Raw genomic sequence first — 20,369 nt, 5'->3', positions numbered from 1 at the left:
TATGTAAACAAAGTAATGAGACATCTTGTAGCTCACATAGAAGTTCATGAATTTTACAATATCAAGGTCATGGGTTCAATCTCCACAAAATGAATGAAGTGATAAAATACACAATCTAAAATAAAGAGTGATTAAAATAGCCCAGACAAAAACAACTCGATTTTTATATTTCAAATGAATGCATGCAATAATGCAAAACTTGCAAATCATAGTTCAAACTATCTTTGAGCAACATGCTTGATTTAAACACTAATTACAGGTTTGATTTGTTTTCTATTTACTCCAGAATGTTTTAGGCAAACAAAGGACTCCCAGAGGAGAAAGCATCAAATTGCATGACAAGCACGAGTCACCAGAAGATCATCTCTATTATATTAGCATACTGTAATGAGACAATTAATGTTGTAACTCATTTATATGAGCATACATTTAGCAACGTCAAGGTCATGGGTTTGATTCCAGAGAATGCATATCATGAATGCAATTTAAAGAGATAGTTCACCTTCAGTTGACTTGCATAGTGGTTTTTTCCCCATACTATGGAAGTCAATGGGAATCAGCAACTGAATGTGAAATATCCCTTTAAAAAGTTTATTTGGATAAAAGCATGCGCCAAACACATTAATCTAAAAATAAAAACCAATTTACTTTGATTCTAAAAAACACTAACTTAAATTTTATTAAAAAACCAGAAGCGCTAGTTGTCATAACTTTCACATCACGTGAAAATGAGAGACGAAACTATAATAAAGAGTAATAAAATAGCCCAGAACTACATTTTTTACATTTTCCGAGGCAAATGCATGCAGGGCTTGTCATGCAAAACTTCCTGCAATGATGCAAATTACAGTTCAAACTACTAAATTGGAGTTAAAAAAAAAAGAAAAAAATAGCACTAATTATAGGTTTACTTTTCTATTAACTTAAGAGTACTTTAGGCAAAGAACCAAACGTCTCCCAGGGGAGGAATCATCTAATTGCTCAAATTGCTTAAATATGCTCCAAGACTCCAGAAAAATCGCCTCGATTATATTAACAAACTGTAATTAGATGATTAGATCTTGATGTTCCAGAAGCTCAAACAGAAAAGCATGCATTTTGCAACATCAAGATCATGGGTTCGATTGCCAGGGAATAAATTAACTGATTACATGTGCAGCTTTTAGCAGACACTTTCATCCAAAGTGACTTACTGCATTCAAGATACATTTTATCAGTTCTTGTATCTCTGGGAACTGAACCCATGACATTGGTGTTGCTAGCACCAGATCCACTGTTTGAGCTACAGGTAAGCCCAATAGCATCTACATTTATGCTTTTTACAGACAGTTTTATTCAAAGCAACGTACATTGCATTCAATGAATACAGCTGATCAGTTGAATGAACGAGGCATTTATATAGTACACCCAAAGCTCTTTACAATCATGAGGGGGTCTCTCCTCAACCACCACTAGTTGCATTCCCTGGGAATCGAACCCATGACCTTGGCGTTGCTAGTACCAAAACTGCAGCTCAACAAGGTTTTTGGAGACATGCTCACTTTCAACACATTCATCTTTCAGTCCAAGTTATGATGCAGAAATGTTCACCTTGCCCGGATTACGTTTGGAGCGGTGGGGTACGAGGATGTGTGCACATACACAAGGAAAGAGAGAGCGCGAGTGTTACACACACACAAACAAGCAATCACACACGCACACACGTCTCTCTCCGTACAACACTAACAGTGGCAAAGTTTGTTTATTAAATGTCATGATTTTGAACAGATGTAAACAATGGCAGGAGGCTTATAAGTATAGACCTGATACCAGCTAAATTTAATTATTGTACTAAATCGCTGAAACGTGGTACTTTAGTCTGCTATTCCCTGCTCTGTGAAGTAGGGGAAGGAAACTAGTTGACATTAGCTAGTTAATTAGCCATGTTATCCAAGCCAAATAGTAGTATTTCAACACTGAAACAAACGGTGGGTGTGTCTCTGTCTTGATCGGGGGTGAAAGAGGGAGAAATGAAGATGACACAGATATATAGTTTATGTACGATCTGGAAGTATTTATTTATCGATCTGCGCTAAAACGTCATCTGGACGGAACATCGTTGTGTACAGAACATAATTAGTCTACGTTACCTGAAAAATTCCCATATGGCAGACTTTGCCTTTTTCGACAGGGGAAAAAGTTCCAGAGATTCACCTCTTCGGCCATCATCCTACACACAGGTGACTCTCTCTGACTGCTCGCACCAACCAGAGGGGTTGTGTGACTCGTTACGCTCTTCACGGCACACAACTGAGGGAGTCCTGCACTTTCCGTCTTTGAAGACACGTAAAAAAACTGTGCATACCGCAGAAACGAAAAATTAAAACTTTGTGGTTTTGAAACCATGACTTTTCCAAACCACAGTATACCTTGAACCCGGTTACCGTCCCATGCCTAGCACCAAATCTACTATTTGAGCTTAATGACATTTACATTTATGCTTTTAGCAGACAGTGTTATCCAAAGAGACTTCAGACTAGGGATGGGCGATATCTTATCGTTTGCGATATACCGTTGAAAATTCTCCTCACGATAAAAATTTGTCTCCTCACGATAATAACGATAAGTCTAGTTGATGACGCAGTTTTGTGCGCGCCCGATTCACTGTTCACGTGCGGAGTGAAAACAAGCATGGCGGAAGGCAGACGTGAGGCTGACAGTGCGTTCACACCGGACGCGACTTGCACGAATAAATCGCGCTATTCGCGCGTAGTTGGACGCGTGAACATTTTGGGTTTACGCGCTTCATTCGCGCGTGAAATTCACTGCACAACAGACGCGAATTCGCGTCATGGGCAGGGCTTCTGCCAGGCGCACATGTATGACTGCCACAGAGAGCATATGTATAGAATTTCGCTCTAAACGCTCAATTCGCGCTGCGTCATTCGCGCGAATTGCGCGGCAGGATGTCTATTCGCGTCTTTGCATTGACTTAACATGTAAATCATTCGCGCTTAACGCTTCATTCGCGTCTGGTGTGAACGCACCATGAGGAGGAGCTTGTTGTTACGCGAGGAGCTACCTCCACAATTTGCTACTGGTTTGGTTACAGAAAATCAGATGAGGAGCAAACTACCGTAATATGCAAAGTGTACAGAGAAATGGTGGTTACAAAGAGTGGAAACACGTCCAATTTTAATTTGACATAAAAGATGCCATACTTTTAATAAAGTTAAATGTGCCATTTCTGAGATATTACAATGAATTAATTTCTAAAATGTTATGATATGGAAAGCCTGAAACAGATCACAGCAGTATAGCCATACACAGGCTTTCAGTCATCAGCAACGTGGTAAACGTGTGCCAGTAGCCTATGCATATGATTTAATATGAAGCGTCCATAACGCATTATTATGGTTGATAAGAGCAATTAATGGAGATGAGCTGTTGATCATAATTAGCATGGCCATAAGTTGGCTGTGTACAGAAAGTTTCAAGTTAATTGCATTAATAATACTATATGAAATAAACTTAATCTTTAAAACTTAATCTATTTAATATATATATATATATATATATAAATAATCGTCATTTGTATCGTTATCGCAATAAATACCTGAAATTATCGTGATAAATTTTTTAGGCCATATCGCCCATCCCTACTTCAGACTACATTTAATCAGTTCACACATTCCCTGGGAATCGAACCCATGACCTTGGTGTTGCTAGCCACTCTTAACTGTCTGAACTACAGGAAAGTCTAATGGTGCATTCACACCGGACGCGACTTGCGCGAATAAATCGCGCTATTCGCGCGTAGTTGGACGCGTGAACATTTTGGGTTTACTCGCTTCATTCGCGCGTGAAATTCACTGCACAACAGACGCGAATTCGCATCATGGGCGGGGCTTCTGCCAGGCGCACAGGTATGACTGCCACAGAGAGCATATGTGTAGAATTTGGCAAATAAAATCACCTTTATGTGCTATGGAAACACTGGACATGTGTATTTCAGCCGAGAATGTAGTTGTTTAAAACTCAAATTTGCGGTTTATTTATAAAAACAGCCCCTATTTGAAAATGTGCTTCGCCGATTTCGGAGCCGTGAGCTCCGGACGCTCGTGCTCATGTATGCCGAAGAGAGGAGCATAACCTCGGCTAGTCCTTCTGACATTTGCCGCTGGCTCTGATGTCTCTGTAGTGGATAAACATAAGATGTCCTTTATTGTTGTTTTGATTTCTGCCTCCGCTCTTAATCACGTCACTACTAGAGCAAGCTCCTGATTGGTTGGCGCGGCGCGAAATATCCGCCAAAGTTCAGATTTTTCAACTTGCGCGATTCGCGCGAATCTCGCGTTCCGCGCGTCAAACGCTAGAAAAGCTCAATTCGCTCCGTGCCATTCGCGCCGCCTCATTCGCGCGAATCGCACCGCAGGATGTCTAATCGCGTCTTTGCATTGACTTAACATGTAAATCACTCGCGCTTAACGCTTCATTCGCGTCTGGTGTGAACGCACCATAAATGTAAAACTAACTGGATCAAAGAACTAGCCAGTAAAATACAGTGGTGGCCAAAACGATTAGAAGACTAGTATTTTCAGCAGCTAAAATGGTTTTAAGTCAGTTCTATCTTTTGCTGTAGTGTGTCAGAAATATCAGTTTACATTTCCAAACATTCATTTTGCCATTAATAGTAATAATCTAGTGAGATGTTTGAGATCTGATCATCATCAGTTTGTCTGGAAAGACATGAAGAAACAGAACAAACTAAATCCAGAAGAACTGTGGCAACGTCTCCAAGACGCTTCAAGAAACCTTCCTGCAAAGCTCCTGAGAAACTCTGCTCAAGTGCACCGAGGGCAAAAGCCGCTTTAATTATAAAGGATGCTCACACCAAATGTTGATTTCATTTAGTTAATAGAAGTTAATTGTTAAAGAAATCAATTTGAGAAAGAAATCTCAAACATCTCACTGGATTATTACAATTAATGGCAAAATGAATGTTTGGAAATGTAAACTGATATTTCTGACACACTACAGCAAAAGAACTGACTTAAAACCATTTTAGCTGCTGAAAATACTAGTCTTCTAATCGTTTTGGCCACCGCTGTATATCAAACTCCACACAACATTAGAACTGACAACATTTTTTATCTGAAACAAATAACAGGCCTAACAATATGCAAACATAATAAAATTACATTGAAAATTCACTAATAAAAACAACATCAGAAGCCAAAAACACAAATCATTGGGTGACTTGTGCATGTGGCTTTGTTTTGCTCAGCATATCAAAGTTTAATAATTAGCATATTCCATTTATGTGATCCTTTTTGTTATTTGCATTAGGCATTAGTCTCTCTATCAGAACAGACATCTGTTTTTTTGGGTCCCAACACACCAGTTGAGATCGGCTGGCAGTAAACAACATGCATGCAGCATGACGCAGCAGTGAGGATCGCCGCTGGCTGGCTGTAGATCAGCGTCTGACAGACACACGGGCCGTCATCTGACCACACGCTTATCTCACACGGACAGACCCTCGGCTGGCGAAACATGTCGATGCAGAGAACAATCGTGACGTTTTATTGAACTGTGATGGTATTTGTGTTTATCATTATGGGTTTGTCCTTGGCAGCAGCACAAAGCACAAAGTCTCAAGTCGAAATGTTCAAGTGATTTGTGGGCCACCTTTTAGAACATCCTGAGCCCGATCTAGAATGTCAGAGACTTGGGGATGCACTCCTTTAACTTGGCCCAGTAGCAATGCCCTGGCAGTAGTAGTAGAATATATTTATTTAATGCCATGTCAGCATCTTAGGCTATTTTCATGACAAAAACGACAATGTCAAAAAATACAAGTATAACAAATACAATAAAAAGCAGCAAACAAACAAACACAAGTTATATTACACAATATTTTTTACATATGATCAAAATTAGCAATGCCCTGGTAACCACACAGAACACCCTAGCAACCGCATATTAATGCACTACAAAACCTCTAAGAACAATCTAGTATGATGACAGCCACAGATCAACTTCTGAAGGCATGCTGTAGTTTTTAGTTAAAACTATAATAGTTAGCTATAGTTTATTAATATTTAGATTTTTTTTTCCTATGTTAATTTTAGTTATCGTTTTAGTCATTTTTTTCTTTCAGTTTTTGTTTATGTATATATTCTTTATATATGTTTGTTTGTGTGTGTGTGTACACACACACGCGCGCATATATATATATATATATAAATTAGGATTTTATTTACAAATATACAGTGTATATAAATAATTTCAAGCAACAATTTTCATATTTAGTTTTTTTATAGTTTTTATTTATATTTTTCATGTCTATCCTTTAGATTTTAAATAGAAATATAAAATGTATATTCAATTTTAGCAAACATTTTAGTCATTTTGTTTTGTGTTTCTGTCATTTTTAATAGTTTTGGGGTTTTTATTTCAGTTTTTGTTTGAGTCATTTTATTCCATCAAGTTAAAGTAAATGAAAACGAGAAATTTCAAGTAACAAAAGTTTAGTTTTAGTAAAGTCTGAAATTAGGTGCAACTTTGGCAACAACCTTCAAACTAAATCATTCATTAATTGATATTTTATTAGCATAGTTATATTGTTATTTTAGCCTTGTTCTTTAGAGGACATGGATGTTGATTTAACAGAACACTAATTGTATCAGTTGATATGACTTTGGCTAAACCTCTGAGAAGCAGGTGAACACAGATCTGCAGGATGAAGCTCAGGAGGGTTTCCTGTGCTGAAGGTAATAATAATAATAATGCATATCGCCCCAGGGGGGTTTTACAGCACAGGGTCATCTGTCATTATGAGCAGCTGCTGAGAGACGAACCGCTCACACTGATGCTGAAGCACGTGTCTCTCCTCTAGAAATGTTCCTCATTAGCTGCTTCAGACTGAACCTCTAGCTACAGATCACAACATTATATTCAAACTTTACTTCTGGCCACCAGTGAAACGCAGTCAGGCATTAAATTGGCTCTAAACAGTAGAAGAAATGTTCATTTTAAAATGTTATAAATAATATAACTAATACAGTGTGAGAAAAAAAAGAGAAATGATATATTACATACAAGTACTGTACATAATTCATATTAAATATTTTATTTAAAAATATAAAATATTTATATAAATTATATATGCTATATAAAAATCTCTATAAAACATTTTATCCTTTATATAAAAAGAAAATTTAAAATAAATCGGCTATTAACATTGTGAGGAAAAATATGAAATTTTGTTTTAATATTTCGAAATACATAAATTTCAATTACTTATATAATCACTGTATATAATTTATAACTTCGTATTTTAAGCACCAAAAATTATTTCATAGTTTATTAATATTTTGAATTAGTTTACAAATATAATATAACATTTATATAAATACAAGTACTGTAAATAATTTATATAAACATTTATATAAAAATAAAATATTATCTATACATTATAACCTTTATACAACGATAAATAAATAAATACAAATAAATTAGTTGTGGGTCAGAGGTCTCAAACTGAGCCCAGTGGGACAGACAAACTGTTGGGTAGGAATAAGTTATTATTATGCAATTTGTGCAACACTAGCAGCACACAATTGCAAAAACACCATCGGTTAAGCCAATGTTGGCATGTCATGTTTAGTCGGATTGCTCAAACAAACAGATTGCAATTCAGTTTGACACCACTAGCAGAACATCTTTTCTTTTAAAAACGGGTACAAGTCAAGCTCTAATTTACAGTCTGCATTAAACATAAGTGTTCAGACCATTGCTGAAGATGACTGAACATGACGCTTTCATAACCTGTTTCCAAACCAACACCTGAGACAGAGAGAGCAGACAGTATTAAAGCCTAATCACATTATCCAAACACCCCCCAAACCTGATTAGCAGTCGGCTGTGAATGTAAACCAGCATGTGCTACACGTTAACAGACCAAAACTTAAGCACAAGCATGCACAATTTAATGGACAATTCAAGAGTTAAAGGTAAAGATGCACAAACTATTATTGCTCAACAAAACATTATTACTTGCTTGTGTTCAAATCACATAAAAATCCATGATAATAAGGAAAGGAAACCCAATAAGGGAGATCCAAATATGACAAATGATCCCTGTGTGTCCACCTGATGAGCTCAAAACTCAAGAAATCAATATATAAATCACTACTGGCCATCAATTCCATCAGCTTCTTCAATAATAATAATATTACTAACTAAATAAATAAATCAAAGCTCTAGAACTGACCATATTTATCAATGAAATCTTTGTCTAAAATAATTCATATAGAAGCAAACTATGGAAGAATAGGAGTGCAATTTACTATCTACAAATATTTGCATATTTAACAAAGTTTGTTTCAAAATGAAGTTGAAATGTACCAAAATAACACATTTTATAAAAATATATAGAAATGTATTAATTAATTTATGAAATATAATAATGCATACATTCACCAGACCTCTAAATCTGAACAAATTCAGCCAAAACAGATTCAAATATTCCCCCCAAAAATAAATATAGCCTTGCATTATAACACAAACCAGTGCAATTTAGCATACAAATAAAAATGTAAATATAATCACTTTAAAATTGACAAATATGACAATATTATAATATATAGCTTTGAATTAAATGTAATAAAGTTTATAAATGCAGTCAACAAAATTATTTAACAAAATAAATGTAAAAACATTAATTTATTCTAGTGGTTTAAAACAAATTTAACGAAGGTTTAACTGTTAATAAATATTAAAGAAACAATAAAAAAATGAGCATTTGTAATATACGTGTGTGTGTGTGTTTATTTATATATTTAGTTCATAACTAATTCAAATACTAGGCAAAGCCAATAATAAGTCACTCACATTACAAACTAGGCTTGGTTCCCAAAAAAAATAAATAAAAATAAACCCGTTCAAAACTCATGTTATATTTCCTAAAAGCTGAAAGGCAGGTGTTTCTGGGTAAAACAGCAGATAAACTCATATTCAGCTCGGATCAACATACTACTTGTATTAATATAACACTCAGAAGGACTAGTTGATCTAGTTTATTGTACTCGTATTGTTTATTATTATTATTATTTAGCATGTACATTCCTGCTATAGCGTTTATTGACGCGTTATGCGTGTAAAATAATCACATTACGCTGAATTAGCCTGAAATAACCCACATTATCTGAATATAAAGCGGTGTTAAATGCTGCTTTATGAAGACTTTGAGTGGCATGATCATTATTCACATATATTATTATATTATTCACAGAAAAACAAAAGAGAAAGGCGTTACACAATATAGATTTGTTGAATTAAATACTGTAACAAACCGTTAAGCAACGCGAGCGAATGAATTACAAGATCACTGCTAAATATTGACAAATAAACGGAATATTAATAAAGGCTTTACCTGTCAATCCGCTCGGATTTGCTGTCTCTGCTGTATTCCTCTAGATCCCAGATCCAAATCAGCTCTAGAACCCCATTTTATAATATCCTCATCGGAATAAAAACACGCACACCTCTTGTCTGGGCTTTAAATTGTCTGAAACTGTTTTTTTAGAGACAGGAGCGGGCCGTGCTTGTTTTCTTTAGGAGAAACGGACGAGGACGCCCCGCGAATATAAATACCGGTTATTTGGAGGATTAATATATTCAGCTGTGTGAGGGACCGTTTTCAAAATGGCGGCCCGCGAGGATAACTTTCAGCGTAAAAGTCCTGATGGGCGATTAAAATTAAAAGCCCTCGGTAGCTTTTTTTTGTTTGTTTGTTTTTTAAGTAACACGATTCAAGGCTTGTATGTATCTTTATTTGACCCTCAACTCTCGCACTCTCTATTCTAATTCTATTCGTAAAAAATACTAACACTAGCTTTTCTAATCTTTTTGTATTTTATTTAATTTCTTTTTATTTATTATACAATTAACAAAAGCAAAAAAGGCCTCTAACACTAGCTTGCTCCATTCTTTTTCTGTTCTGTCTGTTTTCTTTTTATTACATAATTAAAAATAAAATAAAACAACAACAACCTACTACGTGTACTGAGACTTGTTATAGCACATATTGGTTTTGATTGCTTCCATTGTAAGTCGCTTTGGATAAAAGCATCTGCTAAATTACTAAATTAAGATTTAAGAGGTGAACGACTGGGAAATCATTTTCAAACTAATCTCATGTTTAACAGAGAAATGTGATCTCATACTGACATCTGCTACTGAAGAGAGGAATTGCAGGCTGCTGATTGTTCTAGTAAAGTTATTAATGAATTATTAATTAAAATAATTATAAGAATACTTACTTTTTATACATTTTATTTGTATGTTATATCATTTAATATTTAAAAACAAACAAAAAACTGAATTATTGAGCTGCATGTTCATTAGAGAGGGTATACTGCTGTAAAAAAATTAAACAGAGAACAAGAATAAAAATCTTAGTTGGCTTATAAAATCATGTGGATGAAATGCTGTATCAGATGAATGTCACGGGGTCATGTTACGATTGCCCTACACTGTAAAAAAGAAAACTCAAAAATCTATAGCAATACTGTAGAGACTGATTGGACACAATCATTGACATACAGCAAAAGATATGGGAAAGGTTTTCTCCTCTCTTTTGCTATATAAAGTGAACCAACGCTGAACCTCCTCTTCAAATTACTGGCCTTCCATCAAACTCCTATAAATCCATACTCCATCAAAGGACAAAGTTATCCAGAGTCCAGCGAGGAGTATCTCAGTCAAGTGTGATAGGAACGAGGAAAACCATCAAGATTATTTAGTACACTTATACGAGCAATTACAGTAGAAAATAAATGTACAATCAATTAAGAGCTGACATTTGGAAGATTAAAGCTCACATTCACTGACCCTCAGGATGAACATGTCCAGTCAGAGAAGACCAGCATGGGTCAGGCTGTGCCGACACATTATCCAGACGCAGGATCCAGGTTCCAAGGGCCAATCTCAACCCTTCCATACGGAGCTCTAGGAGGCCCTCAGGGCCCGTATGCCCAACAGGCGTTACCAGGGATGTCTGCGTATCCCCAAGCAGAGTAATGTGGTCAAACATTCAGCCTGCTGTGGTCATGACTCTGATGCCAATGGCCATTCCAGTGCCGGATTACTTGCTACTCCATCTTTACCTTGCTATGCTGCTTTTTACCTTTGGGCATCAGTGGTGCAGTGGCGTACTCATGCAATTTATCTATTAATTCAAGACTTTTTTCATGATGTTAAGAATATGTAACTAATATGTCATTCAAACAGCCAAATAAATCAAGCAATTCAAATGGCTCATCTTGTTTTAATTGATGTGTTTATCTATCATTTTGATAGTATAACATTGTTAACCTTGTTATTTTCTAAAGGCATAAATGTGTTTCAACAGATTTAACTTGTAATAGATAGATAATAGATAGTTTCTTTAACGTCTTTTCAAATCTCACCCAACCACTTTCCTAAACCCCAACAGAACATTCAGTGCTTTTAAATAATACTGTGAAGTTCTGAATAATTTTATTCAAAAAGGAAAGAATTTTTAACCAAAGTAAAATATTGTACAAATGTTGTGAAAAACACCTGGCAGGTTATTCCTGCAAAGTGGACTGAAACACTGTGGAATAATTTATTTAGTTTTTAAATTACCATGCACACATAAATTTGAGTGTTTCAAAAAAAAGTAATCAAAATACAAACAAAAACCTAAGACAAACCAAGCTTACAAACATATGGGCAAATCTGTGCAAACAATAAACAATTTAAACATTTTTAACTGTCAAATATTTTACTTTAGTAAACTGATTATTCAAAATTATCTGTTTATATAAATCACAGGGTGGGTGGCGGATTGTTTGGACATAAGTAAGGGGAGGGAGGTGCGTGGTAGTTTGGACTTCATCAGCTCAAGTAGGTTTATGGGGTGGGTGTTCGGACTCCCCCTACCCCACTCCTCCTCCTCAAATGGGCTTGCATAGATGGACTTCCACCCCTCAGGCTTGCAAATTTGGGGGCCGAGGGTTTGGGCTTCCACTCCTCAAACGGGCTTGCGAAGGTGGCGGCCGGGGATTTAGGCTTTCACCCCTCAAACGTGCTTGCGAAGGTGGGGCCCGGGGGTTTTGTTTTAAACTCCTCAAACGGGCTTGCGAAAGTGGGGCCCGGGGGTTTTGTTTTAAACTCCTCAAACGTGCTTGCGAAGGTGGGGCCCGGGGGTTTGGTTTTAAACTCCTCAAACGGGCTTGCGAAGGTGGGGCCCGGGGGTTTTGTTTTAAACTCCTCAAACGTGCTTGCGAAGGTGGGGCCCGGGGGTTTTGTTTTAAACTCCTCAAACGTGCTTGCGAAGGTGGGGCCCGGGGGTTTGGTTTTAAACTCCACTAACGTGCTTGCGAAGGTGGGGCCCGGGGGTTTGGTTTTAAACTCCTCAAACGTGCTTGCGAAGGTGGGGCCCGGGGGTTTGGTTTTAAACTCCACAAACGGGCTTGCGAAGGTGGGGCCCGGGGGTTTTGTTTTAAACTCCTCAAACGTGCTTGCGAAGGTGGGGCCCGGGGGTTTGGTTTTAAACTCCACTAACGTGCTTGCGAAGGTGGGGCCCGGGGGTTTGGTTTTAAACTCCTCAAACGTGCTTGCGAAGGTGGGGCCCGGGGGTTTGGTTTTAAACTCCACTAACGTGCTTGCGAAGGTGGGGCCCGGGGGTTTGGTTTTAAACTCCTCAAACGGGCTTGCGAAGGTGGGGCCCGGGGGTTTGGTTTTAAACTCCTCAAACGTGCTTGCGAAGGTGGGGCCCGGGGGTTTGGTTCTACACTCCTCAAACGGGCTTGCGAAGCTGGGGCCCGGGGGTTTGGTTCTACACTCCTCAAACGGGCTTGCGAAGCTGGGGCCCGGGGGTTTTGTTTTAAACTCCTCAAACGGGCTTGCGAAGCTGGGGCCCGGGGGTTTGGTTCTACACTCCTCAAACGGGCTTGCGAAGCTGGGGCCCGGGGGTTTTGTTTTAAACTCCTCAAACGGGCTTGCGAAGCTGGGGCCCGGGGGTTTGGTTCTACACTCCTCAAACGGGCTTGCGAAGCTGGGGCCCGGGGGTTTGGTTCTACACTCCTCAAACGGGCTTGCGAAGCTGGGGCCCGGGGGTTTGGTTTTAAACTCCTCAAACGGGCTTGCGAAGCTGGGGCCCGGGGGTTTGGTTCTACACTCCTCAAACGGGCTTGCGAAGCTGGGGCCCGGGGGTTTGGTTCTACACTCCTCAAACGGGCTTGCGAAGCTGGGGCCCGGGGGTTTGGTTCTACACTCCTCAAACGGGCTTGCGAAGCTGGGGCCCGGGGGTTTGGTTCTACACTCCTCAAACGGGCTTGCGGGGGTGGGGGTCGGGGGTTTGGGCTCCTTGGCTGTGAGCATCACTGGATGAGAATCTGTTGGAAATTAACACATAATTATTCATGACAGGTAAAAGTGTTTCACCTCATGTGAATGTGTTACTGTAATTTATTCTTGTATGATAAAGGCTAAACCATTTACAGTTACTTGTTCATGATAAAATAACATTACAAGTGTCAATATGATTTATGTAAAATGTGAACCTAAATTTCTTGTCAATCGAAATATTTCATATATACTGTACTCGTACTGCGTCGCTAGACGCGAAGGGAAAACTCCTTTTTCTCTGATTACTATTACTATTAATCCTTTTTAATAACGCAGTGTAACTGCACGGCCATTGGTTCGTGCAGTAAATAAAAAAAAAACGAACCAATGGCGAGGCAGCAGAGCTGCACAAGCCTATGGCCATGAAGACCGCCGGAGCCCACCAAAATGGCTTGTACATTTCAAGATCAGTTTCATTTTTCTGTATTTATTAGTTTCTATAGTTACTCATTGGTTTGATTAGTGTCTGCACCTGTTTGATTGGTTTGTGTCAGTGTATTTAAGCAAGGGTGTATAAACTCGTCATGGAGGGCTGGTGTCCTGCAGAGTTTATGCTGCTTTCACGTGCTATCGGAAATGTCCTATTTCCCACTTATGAAGTCGAGATTTTGCTTGTCGTATTTCGTTAAAAAAACGAAATAGCTATATCAAACAAATGTAATGTTTATTATATTTTAGAGGAAATAATTTAATGGCTGTTCGAGTTTAAATACTGCACATCAAAACCCTATTACTCACATCAGTTTCCCTAATTGAGAGAAAAATCACATAACAAATTCGAGAAGTCGAGATTTTGCTTGTCGTATTCAAGTGCTTTAATGTCGGAAAAAATAAAATGTAGCATCCCATTGGTTGACAATCATATAATTATAAACATTCACCGCACTATACATGCAGTTTGCTGACAATTTTGGAATTTTGGTCAAATACATGCTTATTTCACTGCTTATAAAACATACAATATGCTTTGAATGATCGTTCTTATCTAGCCGATAAATACACTACAAGACAAAGGGAAGTGGTGTGTGGTGACACATACTCAGAATTTGTGCTCTGCATTTAACACACAGTAGTGAACATACACCTGGAGCAGTAGGCTGCCAATGCTGCGGTGCCCAGGGAGCATTTGGGGGAACGGACTCAAGACTCCAACCCACAACCTTCGGGTTACAAGTCCAACTCTATCCATTAGGCCACGCCTGCCCATTATTAATATTATCAGGTAACACAAACCTGTTTCTTGATTTGGAACAATATCAGTCATTAGAACATGCAGAAACTAAGAAATACATTTTTCTGTAAAGATATTTATTTTGTCAAGGAAAATTAACAGTCTGGTTTCAATCATTTTAATTTTGAGCAAAAATCTGGCTTTAAACTTAAAATAAATAAAGATTTGTCATTTATCTTGATAATTATTGATATCGACTGATATGAAAAAAATTATCATGATGTTGTGGTGTCAAATGGATGTGTCGTGAATCAGACCTCTGTGGCTCTCTCCGATGGCCACCGGTGGGCACCCTCACCTGAGTATTGACTTTCCCGGACTCCATTTCCCATGCACCCGTTCAGAGACTAATCACCTGCACAGGTGTTCCCCATTATCCACACTACTTAAACAGCACTCACACTCACAGCGAAGTCTTGTTTTGCCCCGGCTGACATTTCTTTGTGGTTACCCTGTGATCCTTCTGTGTATGTCCTTGGACTGTTTGACTACTGTTGAGTCTCTGCCGCCTGCCCTTGTGATCTTGCTCTTTGGAACTCCGACTGTTTTGCTGCCTGCCCTGACTCCTGCCCGGTATCGTTTCTGCCTCTGATGTTCCTGCCATTGTTGATTTAACACTGCCTGTTTGACCCTGCTTTTGATCATTAAAGTTATCTGCAAATGGATCCACATGCTTCTGACCCATCATTACAGGATGTAGTTGTTGTGAGAACAGCATTGACCGCTACAATGGTTGCCCCCTCCACCATGTTTAAAGTTTATGACCCACCCAACTTGGAAACTCTGGTATCAAAATTATTTCAGAATTTCCCAGTAGTAAATACGACTTGAGAGGCTGTTCACATCCAATTTTTGATTAGTAAACTCGTATTTACAATAATTCCGATAGCAAACGAAGGTAGCATTAGCTACAACCCTAATCAAACACACCTTAACCAGCTAATCAAGCTCTTACTAAGCATACTAGAAACTTCCTTTTCAAGTAGGTCTTGCTGCAGTCCCCAACATCCAGGGGGTGTGGTTAGAGCCACATCTAGGGGGTGGAGATGGGGTGGGTTTAGGTATATGTGGGAGGAGTTGGATCTGAATCCAACCACGCCCCCTGGATCTTGTAGGCTGCAGCGAGACACTTCTCTGTGTTTTGAGGCAAGTTGGAGCTAAACTCTGCAGGACACCAGCCCTCCAGGACCGTGTTTGGACACCCCTGATTTAAGCCCTTTGTTTTCCTCTGTTCTTTGTCAGTTTTTGTTGCATGTTTGGTTGTTCGGTTTTTTTTTATAACCACTACTTGCTGTGTTTAGATCTTGCACCTCTCTTTATTGACACCACATATAATCTATTGAACTTAATTGTTTGTCAAAATTGTTATTGCACTAAGAGTTTGTACTGTAAAGTGACTAATGGATCCATCATTAATGGAGCTTTTCATTCAGTTTCACAGATGCTACTAATCCATAATGACATTTGTTTGATTATTTTGCTTTATTTGTTGCAGCCCATGCGTTTTAAAAACACAAAGAAAACAAATCAGTATTGAACTGAATTAAATAATTTATTGAAAATGAAGTAAACGCCACTAGACTGGATTTTAGACTTGTGTGTTTTCATAGTAACTCACATTGTAGGAACTCCTCTCTGGCCTGATATTCAGGAGTCTGAATGACCTGGATGGTTTTCACTACAGACACCAAAAAACATCTGCAGTTAAATTCTCACGTCATGTGGAAATTAAAATTAAAATTTTTTTTAAATTTTTTTTTTTTATATTTAATGAACTATTCTGAAAATAAGTATTTACCTCTTTTAGATATGGTTTCTGCCTCATCTATGGTGAAATGCTGCAGTTTGTCTCTGAGTTGAGAGACTGATTTCACTACATCATCAAAAGAATGATTAGTGAAAGTGAAGCCGTCTGTAGATTCAGAGAAAGATACAGACGACAAACTCTACAGACACAAAAACAAAAACTCCGTTATTAGAGAAACTTGGTAACATTATTCATGAGAAGATTGCTGTTATACCTGCTAAATAACCAATTAGTGAATAAATGTAAATACTTTGAGGAAATGAACATGATCCTGTGTTTCTGAAAGCTGCTTGAGCTCAGCGTCTCTCCACCTCAGATCATCGAGCTCCAGCTCCAGTTGCTCCAGTAGTTCTTCAGCTCGACTCACTGCAGCTCTTTCCTGATCTCTGATCAGCTGCTTCACACGAGAGCGACATTTCTCAATGGAGCGGATGAGTTCAGTGAAGATCCTCTCACTGTCCTCCACTGCTGTCTGTGCAGAGCGCTGATAGACACATTACAATCACACAGTGGATTCAGTGGGACTATAAGAGCTCCAGCACTGGAGGAAGGTCCAAATTAAGACTTAAACTTTTCTTGTTTTCCAAACTCACCTTATGAGACTCCACAGCGCCTCTCAGCTCCTGAAGAGCTTTCTCTTTCTGCTGGATTATTTTCAGGATGTTTCTCTGCGTATCCTCAAAATGTCTCTGCAGATATATGATATATTTTTGTAAAGTCTCTTCTGCTCAACAAGGCTGAATTTATTTGATCAAAAATATAATAAAAACAGTAATATTGTGTAGTATTGTATTTTCAGCATCACTCCAGTCTTCAGAAATCATTCAAATATGCTGATGTGCTACTCAAAAAAACATTTCTGATTATTATCAGTGTTGAAAACAATGATTCTTTGACGAATAGGAAGGTTAAAAGAACATTTAATTGAAATATAAATCTTTTGTAACATTATGAATGTCTTTTGGTTAATTCAATGCATCCTTGCTGAAAGACAAAATAGCTATACCAAACAAATGTAATGTTTATTATATTTTAGCGGAAATAATTTAATGGCTGTACGAGTTTAAATACTGCACATCAAAACCCTATTACTCACATCAGTTTCCCTAACTGAGAGAGAAATCACATGAGATCAGTAGGGAGCAGTACCTGTTTCTCTTTCCGCTCTGCTACAGTTGATACAGTGTCATGATTTTTGTGATCATCCACCAAACACATCATACAGATACATCGCTGGTCAGTACGGCAATACATTTCCAGCATTTTTTCATGTTGAGAGCAGATCATCTCCTGCAGTCGTCCAGTGGCGTCCATCAGATTGTGTTTTTTACTTCTGAAGAGATTCTCATGCTGTTCAAGATGATTTTCACAGTAAGAGCTTTGACACTGCAGACACGACTTCACAGCTTTCTGTTTAATTCCAGTGCAGGAGTCACAATGCACATCTCCAGATCCAGTGTGATGAACTGCAGGAGCAGCAGCTTGGAGCCTTGTCGTCTTCAGTTTCTCCACCATTTCAGCAATCACCACATTTTTACCTAAAACAGGTCTTGGACTGAAGGTCTGTTTGCACAAAGGACATCTCTGGATTCCCTTCTGAACTTCTTGATCCCAGACATCTGAGATGCAGCTCATACAGTAACTGTGTCCACAGGGAATCGTGACTGGATCCTTCAGCAGATCCAGACACACTGGACAGCAGAACTGATCCTCGGCCCATGAGATACTGGCTTCTGCCATTTCACTGTATGAACACAGACAGAAAGTGGACACATAACAGTTAATTAGTTTATAAGTGGGCTATTTAGTGTTCCTTGTTTGGTTTGGTCACTGGGTGGGATTATAATGGGTCTCACATGTGTAAAAACTGTTCTTTTGACTTGATTCAGATGTGCAAGTGAAACGTAGGCCTATTTTATTTTAGTAAATTCATGATTTTCAGTTGTAGTACATTGGTTTGCTTTGGTAACATATGCAGGTGGATTTCCCCCTTAATTCAGCAAATCAGCCCCCAGATGAATGAGAAAAGAATGAGATTCTGTAATCTAAAACTGTATAATCTATCATTAAATAACGATTTCAGATCAATTATCTGCATGTAGTCTTTTGTTACTCTGCCAGACAATGAAGTTCATGGCTTCAGATATAGAGGAATATATTCCAACAAAAATCACACGCATTTTATGAAGAAATGAAAGCCATTACACATATAAACTTAACGAATAGATGTTCATTTCGATGATTTGTTAGTTTTTATTAGCTGTCACTTTCATGCATCGCATGCATAAGCCCACAATGTTTATACAGTAGCCCAATCTCCTCTCGCTAGCACGAAGCATCATTGTTCGTTACCACGGCAACCGCTTGGTCTTCAGCATCCCACACCGCTTCTTGCAGGACATGTGAACGTGAAAAAATGGCTTAATGTGGCTTAAAGTACAATGACTAATTCAGGATACAGTATTATTGATCATGCATACAGGCAAGCATAAGAACCCAGAATTTGAACACAACACCCAAAGTTGCATGTTAAGCGTTTTCCTATAGAAAACCGTTATAGAAAATGCTTCATAAGAGTTGCTGTTTTGCGTTGCATTCATATTTTGTGTCCACCTGAATGCCTGTATATACAGTATGCATGATCGTTAAGTTATGTACTGAATTTGGTTCAATCTGTCTGTGCACTTCAAGCCACGTAAAGCATTTTTCACGTTAAGCGTTTGTCCTGCAGGAAGCAGTGTGGGATGCTGAAGACCAAGCGGTTGCCGTGGTAACGAACAATGATGCTTTGTGCTTTTGAAATGAGGCTTACTGTATGAAGCATATGATGCATGAAAGGGATAGCTAATAAAACTAATAGATCAATGAAATAGACATCTATAAATTAAGTTTATATGCGTAATGGCTTTCATTTCTCCATAAAATGCCTGTATTTCTTAACTGAAATATTAGTCTGGAATGTTTGAAGCCGTAACTATCTGGCAGAGCAACTTGCTGGTACGTGCTACAAATGAACAAGACTACATGCAGATAATTGATCTGAAATCGTTATTTAATGATAGATTATACAGTTTTAGATTACAGAACAAGCAATGTTTGCGGTGTTCCTGCATAGCTCTGACCAGCAGATGTCGCTAGCGTGCCGCCACTCATGCACTGCGCATGCGCGGAGTAAGTCATTATTTCGAGAAAATATCTCATTATTACGAGAAACTAAATCATTATTACGAGAAGATTTCTCAATATAACGAGATACTAAGTCATAAGTATGAAAAAGTATCTCATTATTACTACTTACAGAATTAGATTTTTTTTCTGAAGGTGGCGGAAACGGGCTTCCATATTAAACAACTATCTAAACTGATAAATAACAGATTGGAGATTAAAATAGTAGCAGGTTTGTCTCATTTTAAATTAGTAATAAAAAAAAAAAAAGTAAAAAAAAAAAAAAAAAGCCAGAAATATAATTTTACTATGGTAAAATTAATGTTCAGCGATATTTGGCGCACTTTTTTTCTCTATATAATGTTGATATGGTAACTAGTAAATACTGTAAATGTGGTTATGCTAGCATGTGTGGAAATATTTTAAAAAACGTGTTACAACTAACCCTGCGTTACTTTGTGCCCCGCTCCCCTACTTCCGGTTTGGAGGATTCAGCAAAACCGAAACTAAAACATTCAGAATGACAGAATAACACTAAAAACTAAATAAAAGACTAAAAACAGTCACAAAATCACAGCTGTGAACCCATAGGTGACTCAACCAGACTCACCTGCATCTGGTGAAATTAACACAAACTGCGTGTTCAACGTCTTTATTTTTCTGCCAGTAGATCCGTCGCAAGGGCTGTGCCTAGAGTCTGATCCGGGTGTGTCTCACTCGTACTGGAAACTGAAGCTGCGGGCT

General features: G+C 38.2%; 2 protein-coding genes across 5 annotated transcripts in view; both read right to left on the bottom strand.

The window, feature by feature from the left end:
- The window catches only part of LOC306857138 (CSC1-like protein 2), a 51,190-nt gene extending 41,488 nt beyond the window's left edge, over positions 1-9,702 (bottom strand). For 2 of the 4 annotated variants that reach the window (XM_079396864.1, XM_079396865.1), the window contains exon 1: positions 9,419-9,702. The gene's annotated coding sequence lies outside the window, so the exon portion shown is untranslated. The remainder of the gene's footprint in view (positions 1-9,418) is intronic. The other 2 variants (XM_079396866.1, XM_079396867.1) reach the window with 1 other exon arrangement.
- Positions 9,703-11,296: 1,594 nt separating this feature from the next.
- LOC306856582 (uncharacterized protein) lies at positions 11,297-20,356 on the bottom strand. The gene is made up of 7 exons (XM_079395944.1): positions 20,236-20,356; positions 17,610-18,204; positions 17,054-17,149; positions 16,711-16,944; positions 16,452-16,599; positions 16,272-16,331; positions 11,297-13,409 (listed from the first exon to the last, which is right to left on the bottom strand). Exons 2-7 carry the CDS (start codon positions 18,198-18,200, stop codon positions 12,085-12,087), a joined length of 2,454 nt encoding a protein of 817 aa, XP_079252070.1. The 5' UTR covers positions 18,201-18,204; positions 20,236-20,356; the 3' UTR covers positions 11,297-12,084.
- Positions 20,357-20,369: the final 13 nt, after the last annotated feature.

This window comes from Barbus barbus, assembly GCF_936440315.1.
Source record: "Barbus barbus genome assembly, chromosome: 37".
NCBI lineage: Eukaryota > Metazoa > Chordata > Actinopteri > Cypriniformes > Cyprinidae > Barbus > Barbus barbus.
This window is presented reverse-complemented; position numbering and strand designations above follow the sequence as displayed.